The sequence below is a fragment of the Lagopus leucura genome, unplaced genomic scaffold (assembly GCF_019238085.1).
Source record: "Lagopus leucura isolate 7727_CA_CO unplaced genomic scaffold, USGS_WTPT01 Super-Scaffold_54, whole genome shotgun sequence".
Classification (NCBI taxonomy): domain Eukaryota; kingdom Metazoa; phylum Chordata; class Aves; order Galliformes; family Phasianidae; genus Lagopus; species Lagopus leucura.
Genome location: NW_024962251.1, coordinates 1,485,442 through 1,509,191, shown reverse-complemented (window position 1 = coordinate 1,509,191; position 23,750 = coordinate 1,485,442). Strand labels below are relative to the sequence as shown.

Below are 23,750 nucleotides of genomic sequence, written 5' to 3'. Positions count from 1 at the left end.
GAAGAAACATACTAAATAACTAAAGATTTTTGTCCAACAGTATCTTTTTATATACATTATATTTGTTTAACTATCAACAATATCTAATAAGAAAGATGACTTCTAACTGTACAAGTGCAAGAAACGCAGACCACACAGATACAATCTCCAGGGCAGGAGTACTAAAGACACTCAGTATCTCAAAGCAGCAGTATAACCCAAGAACAACAAAGACCACAATTTAACAGGCCAGTATTTTATTGCTACCCAGAACATGTGCATTACTAATTGGCTTTCATAGCTAACTGACACATCCATGAATTTGTAAAGTCTGTTCAAGTTTAAGAGATTTCCTCATCAAAGATGTTATTTGATAATACAGACCTAGGATTATCACTTCAGTAGTGGTGTTCTTACCTATAACTTTAGATCCAGTCCTTAAGTACTTAAAAGTACATTTTTACAAAAATAAAACTTCACAGAATCTGTATTACTCCTACATGGCACAGATGATGCTCTTAAAATCCATTCAGTCATGGTGGGGCGTATTCCACAAACAGTGGCATTATGGAATTGGAATTATCAAGACACCCAAAAATGGATTAATGGGCATAAATTCTTGAGAAATGTAAAATATTATTTAAGTGAAGATTTCTACATTGTTTTCTGTCCACACTACCAAGAGTTGCTCAAATTCCAGTTTTCACCACTGACAAAAACACTGTAAGATGCAAATTTATAATAATCATATTTTAAAATCTCAATTTATATACAATCTAGTCTTCAAATTTAATCTTTTTGCCCTGGAATGCTGTAATTTGTGACATTTGTTCCCGACGTCTCCTGCTTGCTTCCCATGAAGGATGAAGAGGCTGCTCCAAACGTGGATTCTTACCGTCATGTTTAAGAATGGAGGTTTTTGCAAATGATTGCTTTTTGGGCTGTGGTTCCTTTTTAAGAAGAGCTGCGTAAGAAGCATAGCATGAAACTTTAAATACATCATGAACCTTCATTAAAATTAGCTAAAACAACCTCAAATTTGTAGACATTTTCAGTAACCTATTAATTAGCCATAGGGTACATATTCATTTGAATGTTCACAGTAAGATTTTCTCACCTTCCAGCCCCATCAGTTGTCACTTGGTAAGCTACAGTACAGTTTAAGATTTATTATGATTGATCATTTTGAAAATATATGCAGACAAATATTCACCATAGTCTTAACTTTTTTCTTCACAGTAAGTCAGTCAGAAACTATGCAACTTAATTCACTATGATTGAAAAGACCCCCGGGACTTAACAAATTCCTGTGTGGAATCAGATACCATATACTACCACAGCTGATGGTGGTGACTATGTTGAAAGAGTTTTTGTAGCTGAGAATTTGCTCTATTAAATAGTCGCATTATGCTTTTTCTATAATTTCCATGGAATAAATACCATAATTCAATGGTAATTTCCATGGAAATAAATAAGAGACATGACTTCCAGAGCAACATACATACAAAAAAAAAAAATACTACTCACAAGATATACTATGTGTTAAATACAGCAATCTGTTTACGCTTACCTGTGCACAGATAACATTAACTGCTCAAGGTAAACACAAACAGAAAAGCATTTTCCTGTATGCATCTGTCTTTATCCGTTAATATGCAAAAATAAGAAATAGCAAGCAAAATCCACAAATCAAAGTGAAAGCTAGAAAACCTGATAATTTTAACAACATTTGTCAAAATACATGCCAGAAAATTGAAACAAACAAACAAAAAAGAGCCTAGCAATATTATATACCAGAGGAAAGAAAATCTCAAGTTATCTTCGTTCCCACAACCGTACCAGGTTAAGTAATACATACCTGTTTGTCTGTTTTTGACAGGTTGGTCTTTTGTGTTTCTGAAAATAAAAATACAATTCAGCATTACTCAAGAAATTTCTAAGATGATACACAAATGGAGAACTGACTTCACTAAAACACTTGTGGAATGACCTTTCAAGCATCATAGGTAAAAATCACGTATTGTTTTTATTCTTTGTTAATCAAGGAATTAAAAAAGAAGTACTTCAATACTGATTAGATTCGTATACAGTTTTAGGAATCCTAAATGTATGCCAGTGCTGATGTGAGTATCTCTATTATAATGTGAAAAATCTCTAAACATCACAAAAGCACAAGGAGACTGCAGAGTAGTTTACATGAAAGCATTCTGAGCTGTAATTGACTGAAATTCTCCTTGTTTGGTAACTGCTACAAAAAACTGTAAATACAGTCACTGCTGGAAAGGAGGGAGATAGTGAAGAATAAAACAAGAGGAAAAGGTTTACCTTCTGTTTTGGGATTTCTGATTGCAGGTAGACAAAGAAGTACAGAACACTGATTCCAGCTTCCCAGCTTTATCATGTGGTTTTCCTTCCATGATCCAATTCTGCACTGTTCCAGATACTGTACTCTTTTCTTCCTTCAATATGTTTTTCTGAAGTGTATTCTTTTCTTTTACTGAAGAAACATCATTAACTGCTGCTGTTTTCTTCTTTCTTTTTGCTTTGCCAATGAAGAAATCATCATTGCTATCACTATCAGAATTTGATGTCTGATTATAAAACCTCTCTTCAGTACTATCATCAAAGTATTCCTCTTCACTATGTTGTTCCAGGTCACTATCATCCCTAATTATTTGTTTCATTGCAGTTAATTTGTTCATGCTCACATTTTCTTTCCTTTTTTTACAGACAAGTTTCTTTCCTGTCTGAGTGACTGCTTGCATTTCTACTGTCTGAGACGAAAACTCTTTTGGAATTCTCTCCATTTCCATAATTTCCTGTTCAGGTTCACTCTCACTGAGTTTATCAGCTCCTCCTACAGTTCCCATTTTCACACTCATTTTTGTTTTGTCTTCAAATCCTTGCCAATTTTGAACTAGTTTAAGAACATGTTCATTCAAGTTTTGTGCTGATTTAGGCTGAGCTTCTGGCTTCTTTTCTGAAGGATTGGCTTTACCTGGGTTTTGTCTTGCATCCTTAAAAGCTTTTACAGCAGCTACAAGAGGGGTAGAAGAAAAGTCATTTGTTACTGCTACACTTGAATTAAGTACACAAGCTATTTTAATGAAATAAAACATTTTTCTAAGTTAAATTTATTGCACTGAGTGAACATATTTTGAATGCTTTGATCAACCTTTCACTGAATAGGAGGAGCAAATAACGCCTTGCAGTACAGCTTCAACAAGTGAGGAAAACAATCTGAAATCATTACCACCTAGACATGCTGTTTTTGAAACTGGGTTGAACTAGGGAAGCTTAAAAAAGTGACTTGTAGACCTGGTACAACAAGGGGGAACAGTTTTAAACTAGGAGAGGGGAGATTCAGGTTACATGTTAGGTATTAATTCTTTATTCAGAGGGTGGTGAGGCACTGGAACTATTCAGAGAAGCTATGGATGCTCCATCCTTGGAGGTGCCCAAGGCAGATTCAGTGGGGCCCTGGGCAACCTGATCTGGTGGGTGGCAATCTGCCCATGGCAGAGGCTGGGGACTTTAAGGCTTTAAGGTCCTTTCCAACCCAAGCCATTCTGTGATTCTGTGATATGACTCCATGGCTCTTTTAGTTACCTTGAAAAGTTATAATGCTTCTTTTTCCTTAGTATCTGCTCGTTGCCAGTTCAGTCTTATTTAGTATGCCATATGGTGTACTGTCACACATAAACCCATGATGGCAACTTGTGGTACTGTAGCTTGTCAAATTGGTTACAGGGGCTGGTATACTTTTCCTTCAACAGTGGTTGTTCGTAACAGGAGTTAACATGAGCAAAGTGGCACATGGACAAGTTACTAAGTCAAAACAACTTAATACATTGTTTCATACCTTTAAGTTCAGCAATTTTGGGTTTCAGAAGGGGGTGTGTTGCAAGTCTTGCAAGAGCTCGCTCATTTGCAGTGGACTTTGGCTATAAAAAATAAAATACATAAAATAAGCAGAATAATACAGGATAGGTCATGCTACTATGCATATTAATGTGATTCTGGAATACTAAATGAACAAGAAGAAAAGGTTATAACAATGTAATATTTGAGTATTTCTTAGCTTTCCTGTATTATCGTAATTCTGAGGAAAAATCTGATTGCAAAAACCTGTCAGAAACACAACAGATGTAATTCTGCAATTTATCATGTACTGAAGAGGCATAATACAATTTTTACTTTAAAAGAACTAATCACATTCTATATTCTGTTTCTGCCATATATATTCTGGAATATTTTACATTCTGTTTCTTATAGGTGTAAAGTAAGTTGATGAATCCCTTGATTTTGATGAAAGAAGAAATTAGCACTGTATTGGTAGAAGCTGTTTGGCATGACAGAATAGAGCAGCTTGTAAGAAGTACCATTAGTGTGGGAAAATCTCATAACAGGTATCGAAGCATTATACATTAAATGTGATGTAGAGGCAAGGACAAACTCCCTCAAATGTGATGTGGTAGAACAATAGAATTACACAGACTGGCTCAAAGACCAAATATGATCTCAATGCTTCAATGTGAAGAAAAAGGAGAGAAGCAGGAATTGCTTTCACTGTTGAATTCATCTAGAATTCACTGGTACTAGCTATTGCATTTTCAGGCTCTTGTCATGACTGTGCTTCAAGAACAAAACAAGAGATATCTGAGACTTTTTAAAGGACAGCCTTGTCTTGGTTTTACCTGAGAGGGAAGAACTGTGGTGTGCAGGCAAGCTCACTATGAAGATTTATTTACAGCTGCAGCAGAACTTGTGAGAAAAGAAAAAAAAAAAAACACCTTCTTCCTAGTGGTACTGTATGGATATATTTATAAACTGTTGTAACCCATGATTTGAGCTGTGTGTCACAGAATGTACTCATGGCAAAAGCCACCTCAACCAACGGACGATGAGGCTTACAAAGAACTGGGCAAGTGCCCAGTGATCCTGCCTGAGCAGGCTGTGGCATTTCAGCACAATGTGATGCCTTTCCTGGCCTGAGCCACCACTAGAGATGGAGCCCAGCCAACGGCTGAATGAATTCATGGGACAGTTGATGGAGGTGGTTCACAGCTCAAGGGAATAAATAATACCTCTGCATACAGTCAGAGGGCAGCAGGCTGGGGGTAGCTGATAAGGATGTACTGAATAATTAATGTAGCATATGAGTGTGATGTAAAAGTATGGAATAGGCAATGGGAGATTGTAATGGGTCTGTCCTGGGATGAAGTCAGCTTTCTCTATTTCTGCCATTATGGTTCTGTACTTTGATTTGCAACTAAATCAAAGTTGATAACACACCAATGATTTTGTTACTCAAGGCCTTCTTCATTTCTCTCTCAAGAGAAAGGCAGAAAAGGTTGGAAGGGAAAGACAGTAGGGACAGCTGACAACAAATTCACTAAAAGGATATTCTATGCTGTATTAAGTCATTTTCACCAACATACACTCAAGGAAAGGAGGCAGGAGGACATTCGTTGTTATTGCATCAGTTTCCCCCAAGCAACTTTAAGAGTGTAGAAGGCTTGTTTTCTGGGATGTGACTGAGGTTCTGCATGCTGCTTGGGAGTAGTGAATAAATTCCATATTTTCCTTTGCTAATGCACAGTTTTGCTTCATTTATAAGCTTCCTTTATCTCAACTCGTGAGTTTTACCCCTTTAGTTCTTCTGAATCTCTCTCATCCTGCTAGGTAGGAGGAGTGGAAGAGTAAGCAAGCTGGTGAGTGCCTGGCTGCTGGCTGGGGTCCAATCATCACACGTACAGACACTACCCAGTACACTGTTTGATATACGAATCTTCATCAGAGAATCTTACTAGCCTTGTATGCACCTCTTCTTCCAGCACTTATGCCGCTTGATATGGATAGCCATGTATTCATTGAGTAGAGACAGAGAGACATGACTTGCCAACCACTACAGCTGGAGAGTCATTTTCAGTGCTTTAGGTCTGAAGAAAACAGAGCAGATCCTGAAATTTGGAATCTTACATCTTCCTGCTAAGTTTCTTAATATAACTAAGGCATTACAGCTACAGCAGATCTACTACTCCCAAATATGGAAACATGCAATTGGTATGCAAAATGTAAAGCTTGTTCCTCAACCAATTCCAAGCAAATCTAACTTGCTGCAGTTCTGTAGCTTAAAAAACACATTCTTGTTTTGTCTGTTCAGATTTTAATTTGAAGTGCAGAGCATCGGCGAATCCCAATATATCTTCCTCACCAAGTCCCTGCTAATACAGTATTATTGATTCAGATAAAGATAAAATGAAAAAATATCTTTCCTGTTGACTGTCCACAGTGTTATGACAACCGGCCAGAGAATTTGAGTAAAAAGATGAGTCCACTACCAAGGGTCAAAGACGGTGTTGCTCCTAGACTTACTCTCAGAGCTAGAAGAGCTCAGAGAACTCTGAGTCTGAGTTTTGATTCCCCTGTGACAGTGCAGCATGCTGCCACCAGATTCCTGGGACAGCAAGCTCACATTTCTGGAGATCAAAGAGTATTTTCTTTGGAGATTTTTGTCTAGCTGGAAAATGTATTTCAGAACTTAATTAATACACTTTTCCCCTCAGCTACTTCCTGTGGGTTTTGAAAGAATATACCATGAAGTTCATAAAGCAGCAGCAGCTTCTGTGCAACATCTGGTGTCTTTTAATTCAAATATTTATACAAAGGGTTTAAGCATATACATGCCAATGCATATGGGATAACCACATTTTTTCCTTATAGCAAAATACTTCACAAATGCTACTCACACTGTGAGACAGCAGCCAACAAACATATAATATGACATTCACATTCTTAAAAAATTCCCATTTTTCTATTTTTTGGCACATCCAATGCTCAATTTTTTTTTTCCTCAACTATTTTCCAGTATATAAAGCCTTCGCAGAGAAAAAAAAAGTACCTACTGTATCTATAGCAAGAACTATGTATATATAATGTACATACATATTCCCACTCCTCACCTCCCCGCACTACGTTTGCTTTTGTAAATACTTGCTTTCACTGGTTCCTGCTATTCTTGTATTATCTTGTGCTACTTCAGTTTTTTCAGGTAAGAATTTCCACAAGAATGTTCTGCCTCATTCAATTTCCAACTGAGGCACAGCAAAATAAACAAAGCAACTGAGTACTGAATAATCATATTATATTATATATGTTATACATTATATATGTTAAAATGAAAAACAGATTTACACTACAGGTTTTGAAATGTGCTGCACAGAGGTCAGGAAAAGTAAGGAATGACTCTGAGTGCTGGCAACACTGGGTCAAAAGAAGCAGCTGGATGAGAATGTCAGGCAGAATTTGTGTGGCTAGCACCTGCCTCGTACAATGCAGGAAATAAAGTGAGAAAGAGAGTCTCTTGCTAGAGATGGGATTTGCTGCTGTTAAAGGCAACACCTTGCTAGCATGCTTTTTTCTTTTCTTCTTCTTTTCTTCTTTCTTCAAGAAGAATTAAGCAGCAGGAATGTAGGATCAACTTGGGGACATGATATGCTGACTTCTGATTATTGCTTCATTGTTATCATTCATCATGTTCAAAATTCCTTTTGGTTTTACCTTGTGCTACAATTATAATAAAAAAATAGAGAAGAGGCCATAGTTTTATCTTTTAATTGATTTCTGTATGAGAAACTACAGGTAGCTTAAAACAAGATTAATACTAGAAGACTACTAACTAGAATTTCTACTAGGTCAAAGGACAGTGCTGACAGACAGGTAGTGCCTGGTGGGCTTATATCAGTCCCTGTAAATGATTTGCTATGATATTTAGATGGAGACAGCCAGAAACCCTCTGGATGAGCGTACAGTATACAGTACATTGCTAAACCTATGACACAAAAAATAAACTTGAAGCATGTCTGACTGAGGTTTCTAAATTAACTAGAAGTGCAGTCTAAAGCATAACAGCAGCCTGATCTCAGGAAAAAGAACGAAAGGAAAAGATAATGCTAACTAGGTTAAACATAAAAAAAATCCAATGTTCTGGGCCAAAAGAAGATGTAACTGAAATACCCTTATAGCAGCTTAAACAAGAACTTTCTCCCTCCCAAGAGCAACAGAAAACCTATTACTCCACATACTGCTCTCAGAGCTCTAACAAGTCACAGCTGTCTTTCACAACAGCAGGAAGAGTGTGGTTAATGTAGAGTCACAGGGTGGCTGAAGGTGTTAGATCATGGCTGCCATCCAAGTCCATCCCATTGCTGCTTTGGAATAAGATCACTGAGCAAAATTATCTTCTGACTGAAATGCTGTTAGTTCTCCCTCTTCCTTTATGTCTGTAAGAAATTTGATATGTGACTTGTGGCCATCAAAAAAACTGAAGATTTTGGCAAGAGAAGCAACGGGATACCAATTGTTGTGGCCATGCTGGCTCACAGCTCCTGACAGCATGAATTTATGGCTGTGTCCCCACTTCACTGATAGCAGCCTGTATCAGCTAGGGAAGGCAGGAAACACATCTTCAGTAGGCAAGGCAAGAGTTCAAAAGAGAGTGACCCTCCTAAATAAAGAAATAGCAGGGAATAATCACGTACTATGCACAGGACAGAAACGTCACCACTAAATACTGTGCTGGAAAAAGATAATCAGAAATTGTCAGATTTTATCCAATTTTTAACCAGCTTCTACTCAATCCAATCTTTCAAGTAACATCAAAATGATGGTACAGCTCTTCTGAAGTAGATACACAAGCTGAACAACAAGATAGGTGGGAAATTCTTATGGCAATTAATTCTATACAAATCTCACAAAATCACACAAATTTCAAAGTTTTTTTTTTTTTTTTTTTTTTTTTTTTAAAGATTGGACTATTTATAGATTGCCTGATGAAAAATTTCCACCTGAAGATAAAGTGTAAACGCTAACAGATCTAAAGCCTTTGCAAAAACCAGAGTAAAGTAATGTTTTGTAGCGGAACAACAGGACAAAAATCGAACAACTTCTCTTAAAACATCCCTTCATGTCTTGTTATTGTTTTCACCACTTGTCACAGTTTATATTGGCTAGCATTTTTTGTTATTGCTGTAATTTAACCATAAAAATATTAGGAGATTTATTTTTCTTGCAGGCACCAATAGACATGAATACTCATGACAACACATGGTACCCTGGATAATACTCGCTTATCTGCAAACTACGCACAGTAAAAGTGAGAGGTGTGGAGAATTCAGCTGAACTTGCACTGATGCCAGGTGAATTGACTGTTAGCTCATCACTGATATCTACAAACTTTTGAGTCCAGCTTTGGGGAGAAGCATCAAGATCCCCTAACTAGTGCTGAGCTGTTGATGCTGCCCTAGCTACTTCTGTATTTCCGAATCAAAGTTATTATTTTTCCCATAATCTGCTCATTTAGATTTACCGATATCCAATTCATCTTGTTTTTTCCTTCCTACTAAAAGGAGTAGCATAAACTTTTCTGTAACATCATCACACTCTGTAAAATATGAATAAGACATGGAAGAAACAAACAAAAGTAGTTCTTTGCCTGCTTTGGCAGGGGCGTTGGACTCGATGATCTCTGGAAGCCTACAATTCTGTGATTCTTTGATATGTGTATTAGAACTACAGTCCAAGCGCTGAGCAAAGTCTAAAGGCCCTTTAAGAAGCCCAATACAGCATTTTGCATGTGTTTCAAGATCAAATTTAGCTGGAGTTCAGAAGATTCAATAGCATTCCTCTGGATTAAGCTGTCACAACTAATTTAGCTAACTGTACAACTGTGAGGTAACCACATATTTTTTCACACTGGGAAATGGTAAAAAAGAAATAGTATTTAATCTCTGCTGTAATTTACAGCAGAGCTTGGAATAAACCCCAGATGTGCCAAAGTACAAATCATGTATTTAATCTACAACTAATTCTTCCCTTCTTCTATGATTGCTTCAATAAAGAGAAGTCAGAACAAGAAATCCAGAATAAAACAGGCAAGGACTCTTAATTATCTTCTCCTGCTGAACAGGTGTAGACTCTAGATGTAGGATGAAACGGCAAGACTGTAGGATAACTCAAATACTGCTAGCTCTGATGCAAGGCTGAGAAGAATGTGTGTATAATCCTATAAATCTGGCCTACCACACAAACAATAAACAAGTTTTTGAAGGAAAAGAAGTCAATTTCTAAAGATAATGAAAGAGGTCACAAAGCTAGTACTGTGTCAATGCCTTTCCCCACATCCTCCATTTATGGCAGTGCAATTCACTGTTGGGCACATGGTGCAGTAATAGATGCCAAAGGAGAAGAAAAAGAATCAACAACGATGAGGAATTAAAGCGGAAAGTAAAACATGAAATAACTTGAAGCAAAAGATGTACTTTTCATGGGGAACAGAAATGGAATGAGCTGTGGATAAGAGGCAGTAGCTGTTGAACAATACAAAGGGAAAGGTCACTGCTACAAAATTCATACAGAATCACAGAATGGCCAGGGTTGGAAGGGACCTCAAGGATCATGAATCTCCAACCCCCTGCCACAGGCAGAGCCACCAACCTCCCCATTTAATACCAGACCAGGCTGCCCAGGGCCCCATCCAACCTGGCCTTGAACATCTCCAGGAAAGGGGCATCCACAGCCTCTCTGGGCAGCTGTTCCAGCACCTCACCACTCTCTCTATAAAGAACTTCCCCCTGACATCCAACTTATATCTTTCCTCCCTCAACTTAAAACCATTTCCCCTTGTCCTGCTGTTATCTACCCTTTCAAAGAGTTGACTCCTGTCCTGTTTGTAGGCTTCCTTTAGGTACTGAAAGGCTGCAATCAGGTCACCCTGCAATCAGGTCACAGCCTTCTTTTCTCCAGGCTGAACAAACCCAGCTCCCTCAGCCTGTCTTTGTAGGGGAGGTGCTGCGTCTCTGATCATCTTTGTGGCCTGCTTTGGGCCCTCTCCAACAGCTCTCTGTCCTTCTTGTACTCGGGCTCCAGACCTGGATACAGTACTGCAGATGGGGCCTCAGAAGAGCAGAGTAGAAGGGGACAATCACCTCCCTGTTCCTGCTGGCCACCCCTCTGTTGATGGAGCCCAAGATACATTTGCAGATCTGAAGCCATAAATGACATTTTCAGAAAAGTGAAGTATACTGAAAAACTGAGAAATCATTTACTTGTCGCTGAGCTTCTAGAATGAGAGTCCAGAAGCTTAAAGCAGACAGTTAACTAATCCTCAACAAAGAATTAAGTTGGCCAATCATCTGAAAATGGAATGTTAAACAAGTGACATATATATACAGACGCACACACACATATATATATGCACATATATATATGTGTATATATACAGCAAGTCCAAAGATGCACAGAGCAGGTGGCAGCAAACACATTGGCAAGATACAGGTGTGAGCTATACATTATTGGAACCACTTAATGGGCCAAGAAGATCACAGTATTCAGCCCTGGATGACACTTAGCTTTCAGAGTCCAGATATCCACTGGTATCCTTACAAAGTCAGTCTGGAGTTGAAATCTGCACAGAACTTACAGAGATATAATCCTAAGACACCCTTACAATATTCCATAGCAAGATAGAAGCTCAAACCTCAAAGTATCTCCTGTCAGCTGCAGGCTGAAAAAGCAGCATATATGTAAGCATTACCTAGGAGAGTTTATAACAAAGAATCTCTGGAGAAAGCAGACACTGCTGAGAACTTCCTATTTTAAAGCACACAAAACTAAAAGTTGAAACCAAGCCCTAAATTTGTTGTTTGCACTTCAGATAACTTCTGATGATGATGTAAAAGAATTATTCCTGTTGAAAATCTTCATCTTGCTCAGACTATCACATATAGAAGCATTACCACTGGGGAACTCAGAATTACCTAACTGAAAATTGTCAGTTCAGAGTCCTCAGATAAGACTTGAAGGAGATATGTATTTATGTCTATAGCCATCACTGAGGATGTGGACTACTGAGAGCTAGGGATTTGGAGGTACAGGAGACATGAAGACTTCATAAAAACTTCACATATTGACCAGGAGTAGGCCGTATCAGTTGGTAGGCCATATGCTATTTAAAACAAGATAGAGTCTCTTGGTGTCTCACATGAAAATTTTTGTGCACAACTGAAAACAGCTATCTTTCAATCTAAATGTTTTTCAGCCACTTTCTGGAGAAAAAAAAAAAAAAAAAAAAAGTGGATGCACAAACTCAGTTCACCAAAAAATGATTAAACATCTGAGATAAACATACTGATTCTTTAGTATCAAAACGTAGATTTTCTGTCATTAAGTCTACTGAGGGAGTATATGCATTCAGAATTTACTCTACTCATAATCACATATTGGATACACAGGAAGCCCTGATACTATTTGAGAATATCAGCAGATGATGAATGCAGAACAAACGCAAATCCTGAACGCTCCTTTTTTCCTAGAAGGCATTTCACCGTATAGCATGCAGAAAAATCAGTTTCGTGCTTGGAGGCTCCACTGCCTTCAAGGTCATTACATTATTGCTACTCTGACAAAAAAGTACTTTCTGGCTGTGTAATCACTCAGCCCTTTCAATCAGCATACAATTATTTATGTTCCAAAACAAAGAAAGACTAGGCCAACAGCCCTTAAAGGCAATGCTATTATACTTTCAGTAAACTACTAGTTACATCACATTTCCCACACACACTCATAATCTTGCCATTGAGGAGCAATACACTGCAAACCTATGTTTTCATTTTACCTCACTGAAACATTTAAATGTAGCTATTTACTACATACTATTAATAAATGAGTAGTTTCTTTAAAGAGAATTCCAATAGCTCAAGACAATTTTCTTTTTCCATTTCTACTGTTTAAGTTCAAAAATTTCAAGAAATAGTGCCTTCAGCACTTTTCACAGAATTTTCCAGTGCTGCAGACTCACATTGTGCTACAAGAATACTCCTAATTCTGTAATTTCTCTATTTCTCAAATTTTTATAACTATCAATTCCTTAGTTCTGAGATGCAGCACTTGAAAAATGATCTGCATAAGAAAGAGTGAAGAAGTGATGATTTTATATTTTACTTCTCTACGATATACAATTAGAAAAAGATTTTTGCATTTCTAAAAGTAAAAACAGTAAAGCAAAACAGCTGTTTCATTTTTAGAAATATCAGAAATGTCATTTTATTCTAATTTTGCCATGCAATTCTGAGTTACTCTTCAAAGCACGTACACAGAAAGAGCATTTCTGTTTGTAAATATGATTAGCTATGTTAGTCTTTAACATAGGTAATTACAATTATTTACACAACACTAAACACATTTTAACACAGTGAATTCTATAAGCACCAGGAATAATGAAAGACTCCAGCTCATGTGTGCTGTACCTTACATCCTCTCACTTACCTTCTGTGCCATGGTGTTTCTTAAAACAAGACTGAAAGGCACTGAATTTTTTCCATCATTAGGAACATTTCCCTCACTGATAGCAACACTGATTTGGATTTCTGCTACTCAGATGAGAGCTGTCATACAAATAGAACTGTACACTCCTAAGGCCATCTCCATCAACATTGTCTGAAGTTGGGTCCCAGTATCTAGAGAATTAGCAGATTAATGGCAAGGTAGGGCTTCCTCATTTGGTTAAGCCCATCGTCTTCTGTACCCCTTTGTGTGGGTTAACTTAGGAATTGATTACTTTCCCTATGAATCCATAAGGAATGCAATTCAGAGACTGCCTTTAGTAATCAAATTAGTTAAGGGTAACTGAAATCTCTCACGATTACCAGCTGTAGACTTGTAGCTTCTATATTCTGACATCACTTTCTGCTGTCATAATTCTAACTACAAGTTGCAGGACACTATCAGCACCAAACTTTTATTACAGGGGTGACTATCAATCATGCAACGTGTGAGAGTTTCCCTGTTCCTGTCACATTTTTATGCAGTTATACTGAAAACACAGTTGTTCACAACACAGTGACATTCTCACGCACACAAATCTGTCTGTTACCCTTTTAAAGGTGGTACCTTTCATTAATTATTTTGAAGACTGGTTAATCTGGTTAAAAAAATACCAACTGTATCTGTGATGATGTTGGATGTCAGGTATTCCATGATCACCCACTATTTTCTCAGGCTTCAGAGACTGGTATAGAAGCATTTATAATGCATACTCTCTCTCTGTAGTTTAGTACTGAAGATAGTAACCAACTGGTACTGTAGGCAGCCTGATTTGCCTTTGTTATTCATTGCATTGAGCTGTTCCCTCTTCGGCCTTCAAGAGAGATTCTGAAAAATTGTGAATACTCCCTACTGATAACATGACTGTGAATCAGATGCTCTTCTAGGAATGCAGTCTTCCTCCTGCTTTTTTTTTTTTCTTCTTCTTCATTCCTTTACGAAGACTTTCAGTGCCAGCAACCAGGTTCAATTTTGATTAGTAAGTCAGCTCATCTTTCTCATCCTGTCTTCTCTCACGTCTGAAGGTTCCTCAGTTCCTCTGACACCTAAATCTCTCCTTTCTATACCACTATCTCATGCACGCTTTGAGGTTCTGGATCTCTGCCTGCCACTTGCGCATTCCATGCATGCCTAAAAAGTATTTCTGAAAATTACATTATGGAAATTCTGACATCACTGATTTGACATTCTTTTATTCAGTATCAAGCCTACCACGCTTTGAGAATCTGTTGTTATAATACTTTCTTTCATTTTCTTCAAGGAAAACATAAAAACAAGATTTGTTTGAACACTTTACTCAATTCTTCCCATTACTCATGCCCCATAAAAAATTATGCATATAACTTAAATATTCATTTAAAATAAGAACAAAAGTTCAGAGGTGCATGTGCTTTTACATATACTGTGTCATATTCTGGCAATGAAAAAATACAGCTATGTGTATACAAAGCTGTATGCATCGAATCATCACTGTAACAGGAATATCTGAGCTGGAAAACACTGTGCTTCCCCACGTATGTTTCTGTCCATTTATGCTCTTGTAAGTGCATTCACTGTGACTAAGCTACCTGGATGATAAAAGCCAAACACTGATTAGAACAACGCAAACTGACTGCTCTCTGATTTCTGTTGATAGCAATATGCCTATCCACATTCTGCTCTGAAATGCCAAATGGTTGAAACGAACTAATTCCAATCAAAAGCAATCATTTTCGGGACTGAGTCTTTCCTAAAGATCACATCTTAATAGATCCTTGGCTTCGTAAAGTAAAATTTGACAGAAGGCAGCTTTTTCATGTCAGGAGTATAATGCCTCACAATGAGAAACTGCCAAAGCTGCTGTTGTTTCGTTTCAATACAGAACATTAAAAATATTGTTCTGAGAGAAGACAAAATCCAGGCTGTCACTAAACAGATCACTGCATGTGCTGGTGTTGAATATAGTGCCAACTTTGTCCAGTCTATCTCCTTACTCTCAAATGGTGACTCTAGTGTGGCAAGCAGGTAGCAGCCTAGTTTGAATGAAAAGGGGCTAATGGAGAAGACAGAAATTAACACAGATTAAGTATGGTAAGGACCTAGCAGGCAAAAGAATGGCTAACCAGGGAAGGAAATGGACAGAGTGTGACATAAACAGCAGACTAAGTTCTCCCACTGGGCTTCTGGGAAGAGATTGGCACTGGTTGGGCAAACAGACAGAAGGAAAATTAGTGGAGAAGTCAGTGGGAAAGACTGGAGAAAGATTTGTTAAGAAAACAGACAGTTTTGTACTGACAAAACTTTGACTGCAGCCGTATCAGTGGGTTCTAGACTCCAAAACAGAGAAGATTACACAATGCTAAGCATTTCATTTACATCAGAAAGGACATTTATATACAATAAATACATTTATATGAATAATAATTATCTGTATAATGATATATATATATACATATACACGTCTCTCTATACATACATAAGTTATGCTGAACAGCTCATAGTTCAAGAAATTGAATTTGGAAGATGAGAAGCCTCAGGAGAAAAACAAAGAACAAAACATCAACAACCAATAATCACTCACACAGAGAAAGTATTTACAACCGAATGTGATATTCATCACTGAATGCAAAATTCTACATCAGTATTGTTAGAAAGACCACAGACATTCCTGTTAGAGTTAATATCTGGTGTTTGACATGGAAAACTCTCAGGAAACAGTGGTTTCATACATTCAGTGCAACTTCCATTCAAATGGAATTAAAATGCTGGAGACAGAAGGAATCCAGCACTGCAACACTGATTCCCAGCATCAATCCAGTCCCATTGAGCAGTGTTAAAATCAATGGAACACATTGCCAAAAAACAAATGATGTTGACAAATGTAACTGTTGCATAAAGAAATTGGTAACAGCTATGCAAATCACTGTCTTTCCATACCAAAATAAGAAAGGACCTGCGACATAATGCCTAAGGTGGAGAAGTATTGTTTATACTCCTCAGCATAAACAGTGCTGAGGAATGGAACCATCTTCATATACACGAGGTAATGCGTGTTCATCCCAAAGAAAAAATGGTTAACAACTATTCTGGGTTCCTAAAACTGTTTTGAAGTTGATCATATTGTTACTTAAAAGCAATGAAGAAAAGGAGAGGTATTATCAGATGATCATTAAGTCTTCCGAAACAGATTAAATAATCATTAATTTATTCCTATTATAATTACACATTGATTGTCTACACACAATTTCTAATTACAAGAGTGCTAACAACCAGAATTCAGTTGTTTTTTTTTTTTTTTGTTTTTTTTTTAAAGGGAACATATTCATGGTTCCCTCAACAACACCAGCTGTTTTCCTGCAAGATTGCCAAAATCAAACCACAAAACAGCTAAGTGCAAAATTAATGATAAGTATATTACAGAAAGCCAATGAACCATCACATCAGTATTACACAAAAGACTGATTCATACAGTAGTCCTTTCTCTATGGTTTATGGATTGCAAGCAAAATATTTTCATAAGCAAAGAATGTTAAAAATCCACATAAGTAATTATCCAGTTATGCTGTTAAAGGCACTAGCACCAGCAACAGAAGTTTTGTATCAATAAATGAATCTATCCTAATCAGACTGTTTTGTGGCTAGTAGAACATTTAGGGGGGTAGGGGGAAGAAAGGAAGGGGGATAAAGGCGAAGGGTGGAAAAGAGAGAAGGGAGGGGACTGTGGAAAAATCCCCCAGAGCCCAAATGAAAGACAGCAACTATTTTGTGCTCGATCCAAAGCCTTTGAAGTTAACAGAAAGTCTTCAATTAAACTGCACAGGACTATGCATCAGGCCCCTTTCATGATTTAATGCATTGCCTCAGATTAAATTCAAGAGAATAGTGACATTTTAAAATATATTTTTCATTAAAAAGTACGTTTTTTTTTTTTTTTTTTTTTTTTTTAATAAATTAAAGCCAAGATCAAAGAAGTACATTCATTAACATCAACTCAAATAGAAACCTTTCTATTTTTCAGAGATAGAAAATACAGATGTGACTGTCCCTCCTTGGATGCAGCTATTTGGTTGAAATTCTGCTTGATTTAGAAACGCCATCTTCCCTTCTTTCTATGTCACAAAGCTAAAAAGTACTTGAATTATCTTTAAAATTTCCTGCTAAGGAAATTTATGTTTTTAAAGGTAAGAGTATTTTTTAGAATAATTATTATTGTTGTGTAACCATGTCCTACTCATGTCTCGTAATCCAAGACTACCATTTACTGATACAATCTGAGGAACCTCGTGCTCCAAATAGCCATTTAGCAATTGTAATGCTGTACATTGATTAATACCTCTAATATCACAGCCTTTCATAAAACGCTTCCAACAGACTGCATTGTCATGGTAATTTTACGAGCACTGTGACTACCCTACCCTTACTCTTTTTTGGTTCCAGATGAGAAACATGTTGAGGGGTGGGACACAAACTCATACAGGCAACAGATGTAAAATTCACTCAGCTTCAAAATAACATCCCAAACTTTAACTGTAGCATTATAACCTTGGAATAACCATTAAAATATGTACACCAAGACATTCCTGCATAATCATCGTAAGTACAGCCATTCTCATCAGGCAACCTAGACTTTCAGTCTAGGACAGACCAAAATCATACCATGCTGCTCAGTTGAATTCTGGCATATCTGCCTATGGCCATGCATAAGATGTCCATTCTATGAGGGCTGCTCTGAAAGAAATGCCTGCTGTTTTAAGATTTTGGTCCACTACAACAGAAGCAAATGTTGGTGGTACAGCAGTATAGGTCGATCCTCCTCCCCAGTATTCCATTCCATGTTGTTGCTGTGTGACAAATGGCAGCAGAGAGGCAGTCTGATAGAATGGCTTTGATGAAACAAAGGTGCTTGGCCTTTGTCTGCTCTCAATCTTGCAATGAACAACTTTTTCAGCATTAGCTTCTGGAGCACAATAATGATGAACCAAGGCTCCCAGAACAGCTCAGGGACACATGCTACAGTAACCACATTAAAATGCTACACAGATGGAAATCTGTTTAAAAAATTAGACAGCAGGTCTGCCACGTGTTCGTCAATACTAACAACTGGCAAATGTGTTTGTTGCAGACAGCACAGAACTGTGTTCAGAACCTGTAGAAAAGCTCAGTGAGAATCTAGAGAATAAAGGTTCCATTTTCAACAGCTGTGACTAAGCACCAACAATGAAGTCCAGCTGCAGTCACATGGCAACATTTAATACCGTCTTTACAGCAGAGTTTACCATCTGTTAATAGCAATTGAGCCAGCTGCAACAATACTCAAAATGGATGTAAAGAGTTTCAGCAGAGGTGCACGAAGGACAGCTCACCCACTGCTTCTTCTCTTATATTAATGTGTTAGCCCTGTGATGTTTTCTATAGATTTTATAAATGAAACCCAGAAAACATCTTTTTAAATAGAAAAGTATGTCTATCTTATTCTGAAAAAAATATGCGGAAAAATAGTAATAGAACATAAACTCTCAGTGGGCAGAAGGAATTAAACAAATATCTTGACTACACATCCACTATGCAAAACTAATATTCAGCATTCCACAGTGAATTAAAAGCAGATTGCCTTTTATCAGTGAAAACAAACCTATTTGGAAAATGAAAACAGCCACAGGATGTTTTGCTTCAAATATTTCAAAACTGAAGTTAATGAAAAGGTAAACAGTATGGTCGACATTTCACAGGATCTAAAGAATACTGCTAGAGATAGATTTTTTTTCCCAAATGTTATTACTAATAACTAACTGTGGGAAAAAATGAAATAATACACTGACATATTAACTTTTATTAAAGCACGCAAAAAATACTCCCTTCAGCAGTGGGAATGCTATGGTCAGCCAGTGGCTCAGCTACCACTTGTTAGGAGAACTACAACGGTGAGGTTAAACTGTTGGTTTAAAACAGCATCAGAACTCACCCAAACACTTGTTTATTTTAAAATGAGACTCATTCATTATAATAGGTGAGATTAAGTCTTTCATACTGCTGTAAAACCCTACTAGCAGCAGAAAGTGACACAAATAAGAATTTTAAAAAACAAAACAAGTCCATCAAGACACCTGCATTATATGTTTTCAAGGATTGTGGCAAAATAAAAGTCAATTTTAATTAAATTTGGAAAATATACAGTTAGCCATGACTATGAAAACAAGAATTCTATTACCTAAGAGAAATATCCTGGGCTAGGAAAATTTCATAGCCACCTCCTATCCTTTACCATAATCCACTTATATCTGAAGAACTTCTAGGAAAAGAAATGGATAGATAAAATGAACTGGTAAGATTACCAATACTCCCTTTCGTATTCTTGACAACTGAAAAACTGTCCTCTTAGGCAATTCCAAATATATAAACTCATAAACTCCTTCAAAACAACTGAATCAAGTATTTCATTCTGGGACTTCTATTCTTGAGAAAGCAGTCAGAACAAAGCTGATGCACTGAACATATGATAGACAGCAGCAGAGGGGCAGAATTGTGTCCACCATATCTGCTCCTGATGTCACGGGCCAACAGAATAAAATAAGATGTATTACTTTTGGAACAGTTACCATACATCAATAAGATCCAACTTGTGACCTCTCTAGTATACTCTAGTATACTCTCTAGTATACTAATTTCATTTTGCTTCAATGATATCCTGTTGCATTCTATGCTGATAACTGAGCTGCACCACATATGGCCATGCTTTGATAGAGTGTAATTACATCACTGTAGGAGGAAATGATCAAATACTGCATTAAAACTTTGACTGTGCATGATGTGTTTTTCAGATCTCAGATGCTCCACAGCCCTCAGCTGCCCATCCAAAAGAATTTAGGAGGATTTGGAGGAAAACCTACTGTTTGTTTTACTGATATTTTTGATTCGAAGTCACTTTGCAAGATTGTTTCTGCAACAAATCACTTACAAGGCTACCTTTTTCTGCTCTTTACAGTGTCTTCATTTTATCCCCTCCAGTTATTACTAGTTAGTTAATATTTAGTCAGTGGACAGTGGAGAAACACTGTGTTGAAATGGCTGCATTAAAGTTCCACCTTTATTTCAGGCTAATGTCCTTTTCACATGGATAAACTTCTCTCTTCCTCTCAAGTACATAAAGCTTATTTTCATCTGTTGTTGAAAGTGTAATTATTTACATTAATTAACTCATGTAAATGTACTAGAAAACATGACAAGCCTATTTATAAAAACTGTGCTTCCTGGTATGCAATTCCTGTTGCTTGATGTTAGCCCACCAGCCTTAATGAAAAGCCACTCGTGCTAAAATAACTATACAGTTTTTTGCAGACGTGCCCTATTGGAGTGATGACTTCAGAAACAAAAGAAAGATTTATAGTTAAGATCCAATATAACGTACATCACACACTATGCAAATGCAGATAATCCCACTCATACACACGCATAACTTAAATACATCATCATTAGGGGCTCAGACATTTTCTCACACTCACAGATAAGGAGCAACAAAATCAGCAAACCTTACCTTTCTGCAGATACTTTCAAAATTAACTTCTTTCCTAAGTGCAAGTCTGGTAACTTGGTCCGGCTTTATTTCCTGTGGATGAAAGACATATTTATGCCTTTTATGATCAGACTTTACTATTCTAAGGCTTATCTTCCTTACAAGTACTATTATTTCACGGTATCCTCTGATTTCGTAAAGGAAGAAGATCATCTGTTATGTACAGAAATTTTTGATGTTGTTTATGCAAATAATATATTTTATTGACATACACAAATATATAGGGTTAAGCCATGAAATTGAATTTGAAATTAAAACAACCACCCAAGAAAACAACAAAGAGCTCTCCCTTCTCCCTCTTGTGGATATAATGAAGATGCAATTTCCATTTCCAGCCTTAAGAATTTCCATTAGAATAGAATTAGCATGCCATTAGGAATGAAAATCCTGTGCAAGTAGAGTTGGTTAGAAGTTGGACATTTCATGAAACCCACACCTCTGACAGATTTTTCATTAACACACATATTATATACAACTTGCATTACAAAACAAACAATCTGTTAACTTGATCAGTAAAATACACTAAGTATTGGCCTTTTCTTCCTAGGTCACTGCATCTAAAAAATCATGCAAAACACCAGTTGTTTGCCAGATGGTGACTTTAAAAGCAGTTTAACTTCTGATAATACGGAGCCCAAATAACTTCCATGTATTCATAGTTTGAAAACTTTGTACAAAGACAGCTAGTTATTCTGATAGTTATTGTGTAGATATTGTTCATATCACTATACTGCAGGTTTCAACTTAAAGAAAATTATTCTGAATTTCTGAAACTCCACAAAAGCATATGCCCTAAGTCAAATACAGTAAACTGCAACACCTGTGCCAATTGAGATATTTGTGTCAATATTTGTTAGTGTCAGAAGAGCTTCCTCATGCTGAGATCTAAAGGTCTGCAAATTCATCTCCCATAGGTACTGGTGGAAGCCCAACCACTTGGCACACAGAACCCAGACTGGAAAAACACTGGTGAATGTAGGAAACTTACACTGGCAGATAGACAGACTGGATGACCTAATAGAATCTAGAGATGGAAAAGACCTATGATTCAGTTTTCCATGACTTTCAAAAGCGTTTTACAGATGGTGAAACTAGGACACGGTGGTTAAGTGACATGCTAATAGTCAGAGTTGGCGAGAAGTTATGAATGAAGAGCTGGAACCCAATACTGTTCATTAAATCTAGGTGTTTCTTTATATTAAAAAGAATCTATATAATAATTTATATGATCTTCATTCTACCTCCTCCCCCCACACAGGAAAAATGTGCCTATTTTTTGTTTCTTAAGGATTTAAATGCAGCGTTCTCTTTTAAAGGGAAGCAAGATAAGCTTCAGCCATACCTGCAGTCCTTCACCCCAGACCCACCAGCAGCTGTGCACAGGACATGTGCTAACCCCACTCTCACTGCAGCTGGCTGCTGGAACAGAAGCTGTCCCTTGCTCTAGAGGCTGAAGCAGAAACCTTCAGCAGCTCCCTGCACCCCTGGCACAGGCTTGGGCTCCTACATCCTGGTCTGACTCCATTTGCTGACCCTGTATTTACTCATGGTTGTCCCAGCAGTAGCTGTTACTTCTGTGCTTCGTGTTGCGCATTGAGACCCACTATCCACTTCCACAACAGTGTCTGCCAGCTATAGCACTTGTGTAATTGGTGCTGGCCACAGCCAGATAGCAGATTCTATTGTAAATGCAGGGATTCATCTCTTTTCTAAAGGAGGAAAGGCACTCAGCAGGCAGTGGAGGTGGACCTTTCAGTGGCTGTTTTTTCATCATCCCTCAAGAGGATGATGGGTAGGCAAGAGACAATGGGCTGATTCGAGACCGTGTTCCATCTCACCATCTATCATGAAGCCCCTTAAGAGACAAGGACATGTGCAGGGGAGAGATCTGCGGGCTGGTGCACACAACATGAAGCACAGTGGTACTCTCACCTCTCTGGTGCTCTAGCCAAGATAACAGGCTCCACAGGGGCAGCAACAACAGGGGTCTGTCAGTCAGCTGGGCCTCGTTACGGCTGCAGAAGATGACGAGGCCTTGAGCTGAGAGTAAGCTGAATGAAGAGGATGTGGAAAACCACTGGAAATAAGAAAACTGCCGGATGTGACAGATAATGCAAGTAGTTGGCAATACAGTTACAGATCTCTGAGGGCTGTGTGAAGTACAGACAAGCTTCAGAGAAAGCTAGAGGAGTTCTAGAAGTCTCATGGGGAGGAAATCTTACAATTTCAATGGTACATACGTAGACCTACCAGTAACAGCACATACAGTCACATCTATCTACAAAGTCACATCAAAATAACCAAATTTGGGTGTGGTACAACAAAACTGGCAACAATGGGAATAACAAATTATGGGTGGGCAAACACTAGACTGGGACGGAATAAGGGATAGCCAGAGGCAAGGAAAGGCTGGACTGTGAAATGGGACAACACAGCATGCAGCCAGACAGCTGAGCACTGCTGTGGGGCAGCCCTGCTGCTGCATGTCAAGCACTGCAGGCAGCAATTTCACCCTGTTGCCTATGGAAATGTAACAAAGGCTATTCTTCTGGTTTTGGGTTGTTTTTGTTTTGTTTTTGTTTTCAATGATGTGGTTATTTAAACTGGAACTGTCTTATACATGAAAACAAGACCATATTGTACAGAAGTATGTCAAACACAAATGGCATCTGAAAATACAATGTCATACCAACACTGATAATGGTGGCTCAGATTACTCTTTATCTCTTACTTATAAAGTGATAGTGAAAACATACATGCTTTATCCTAAAGCAAATGGAAATGTGGTTTACAGAATAGCCAGGGAGGACAGAAAAAACTCCAACCTTGTCATATGAGG

At 37.7% G+C, this 23,750-nt stretch overlaps 1 protein-coding gene across 2 annotated transcripts in view; it reads right to left on the bottom strand.

The window, feature by feature from the left end:
- Positions 1-219: 219 nt before the first annotated feature.
- SRFBP1 (serum response factor binding protein 1) overlaps positions 220-23,750 on the bottom strand; it is a 59,490-nt gene continuing 35,959 nt past the window's right edge. For both annotated transcript variants that reach the window (XM_042873768.1, XM_042873775.1), the window contains 5 exons: positions 20,873-20,944; positions 3,842-3,923; positions 2,305-3,016; positions 1,838-1,875; positions 220-943 (listed from right to left, as the gene is read on the bottom strand). In XM_042873768.1, the coding sequence (XP_042729702.1) occupies positions 756-943; positions 1,838-1,875; positions 2,305-3,016; positions 3,842-3,923; positions 20,873-20,944 (1,092 nt within the window). In that variant the 3' untranslated portion in view covers positions 220-755. The remainder of the gene's footprint in view (positions 944-1,837; positions 1,876-2,304; positions 3,017-3,841; positions 3,924-20,872; positions 20,945-23,750) is intronic.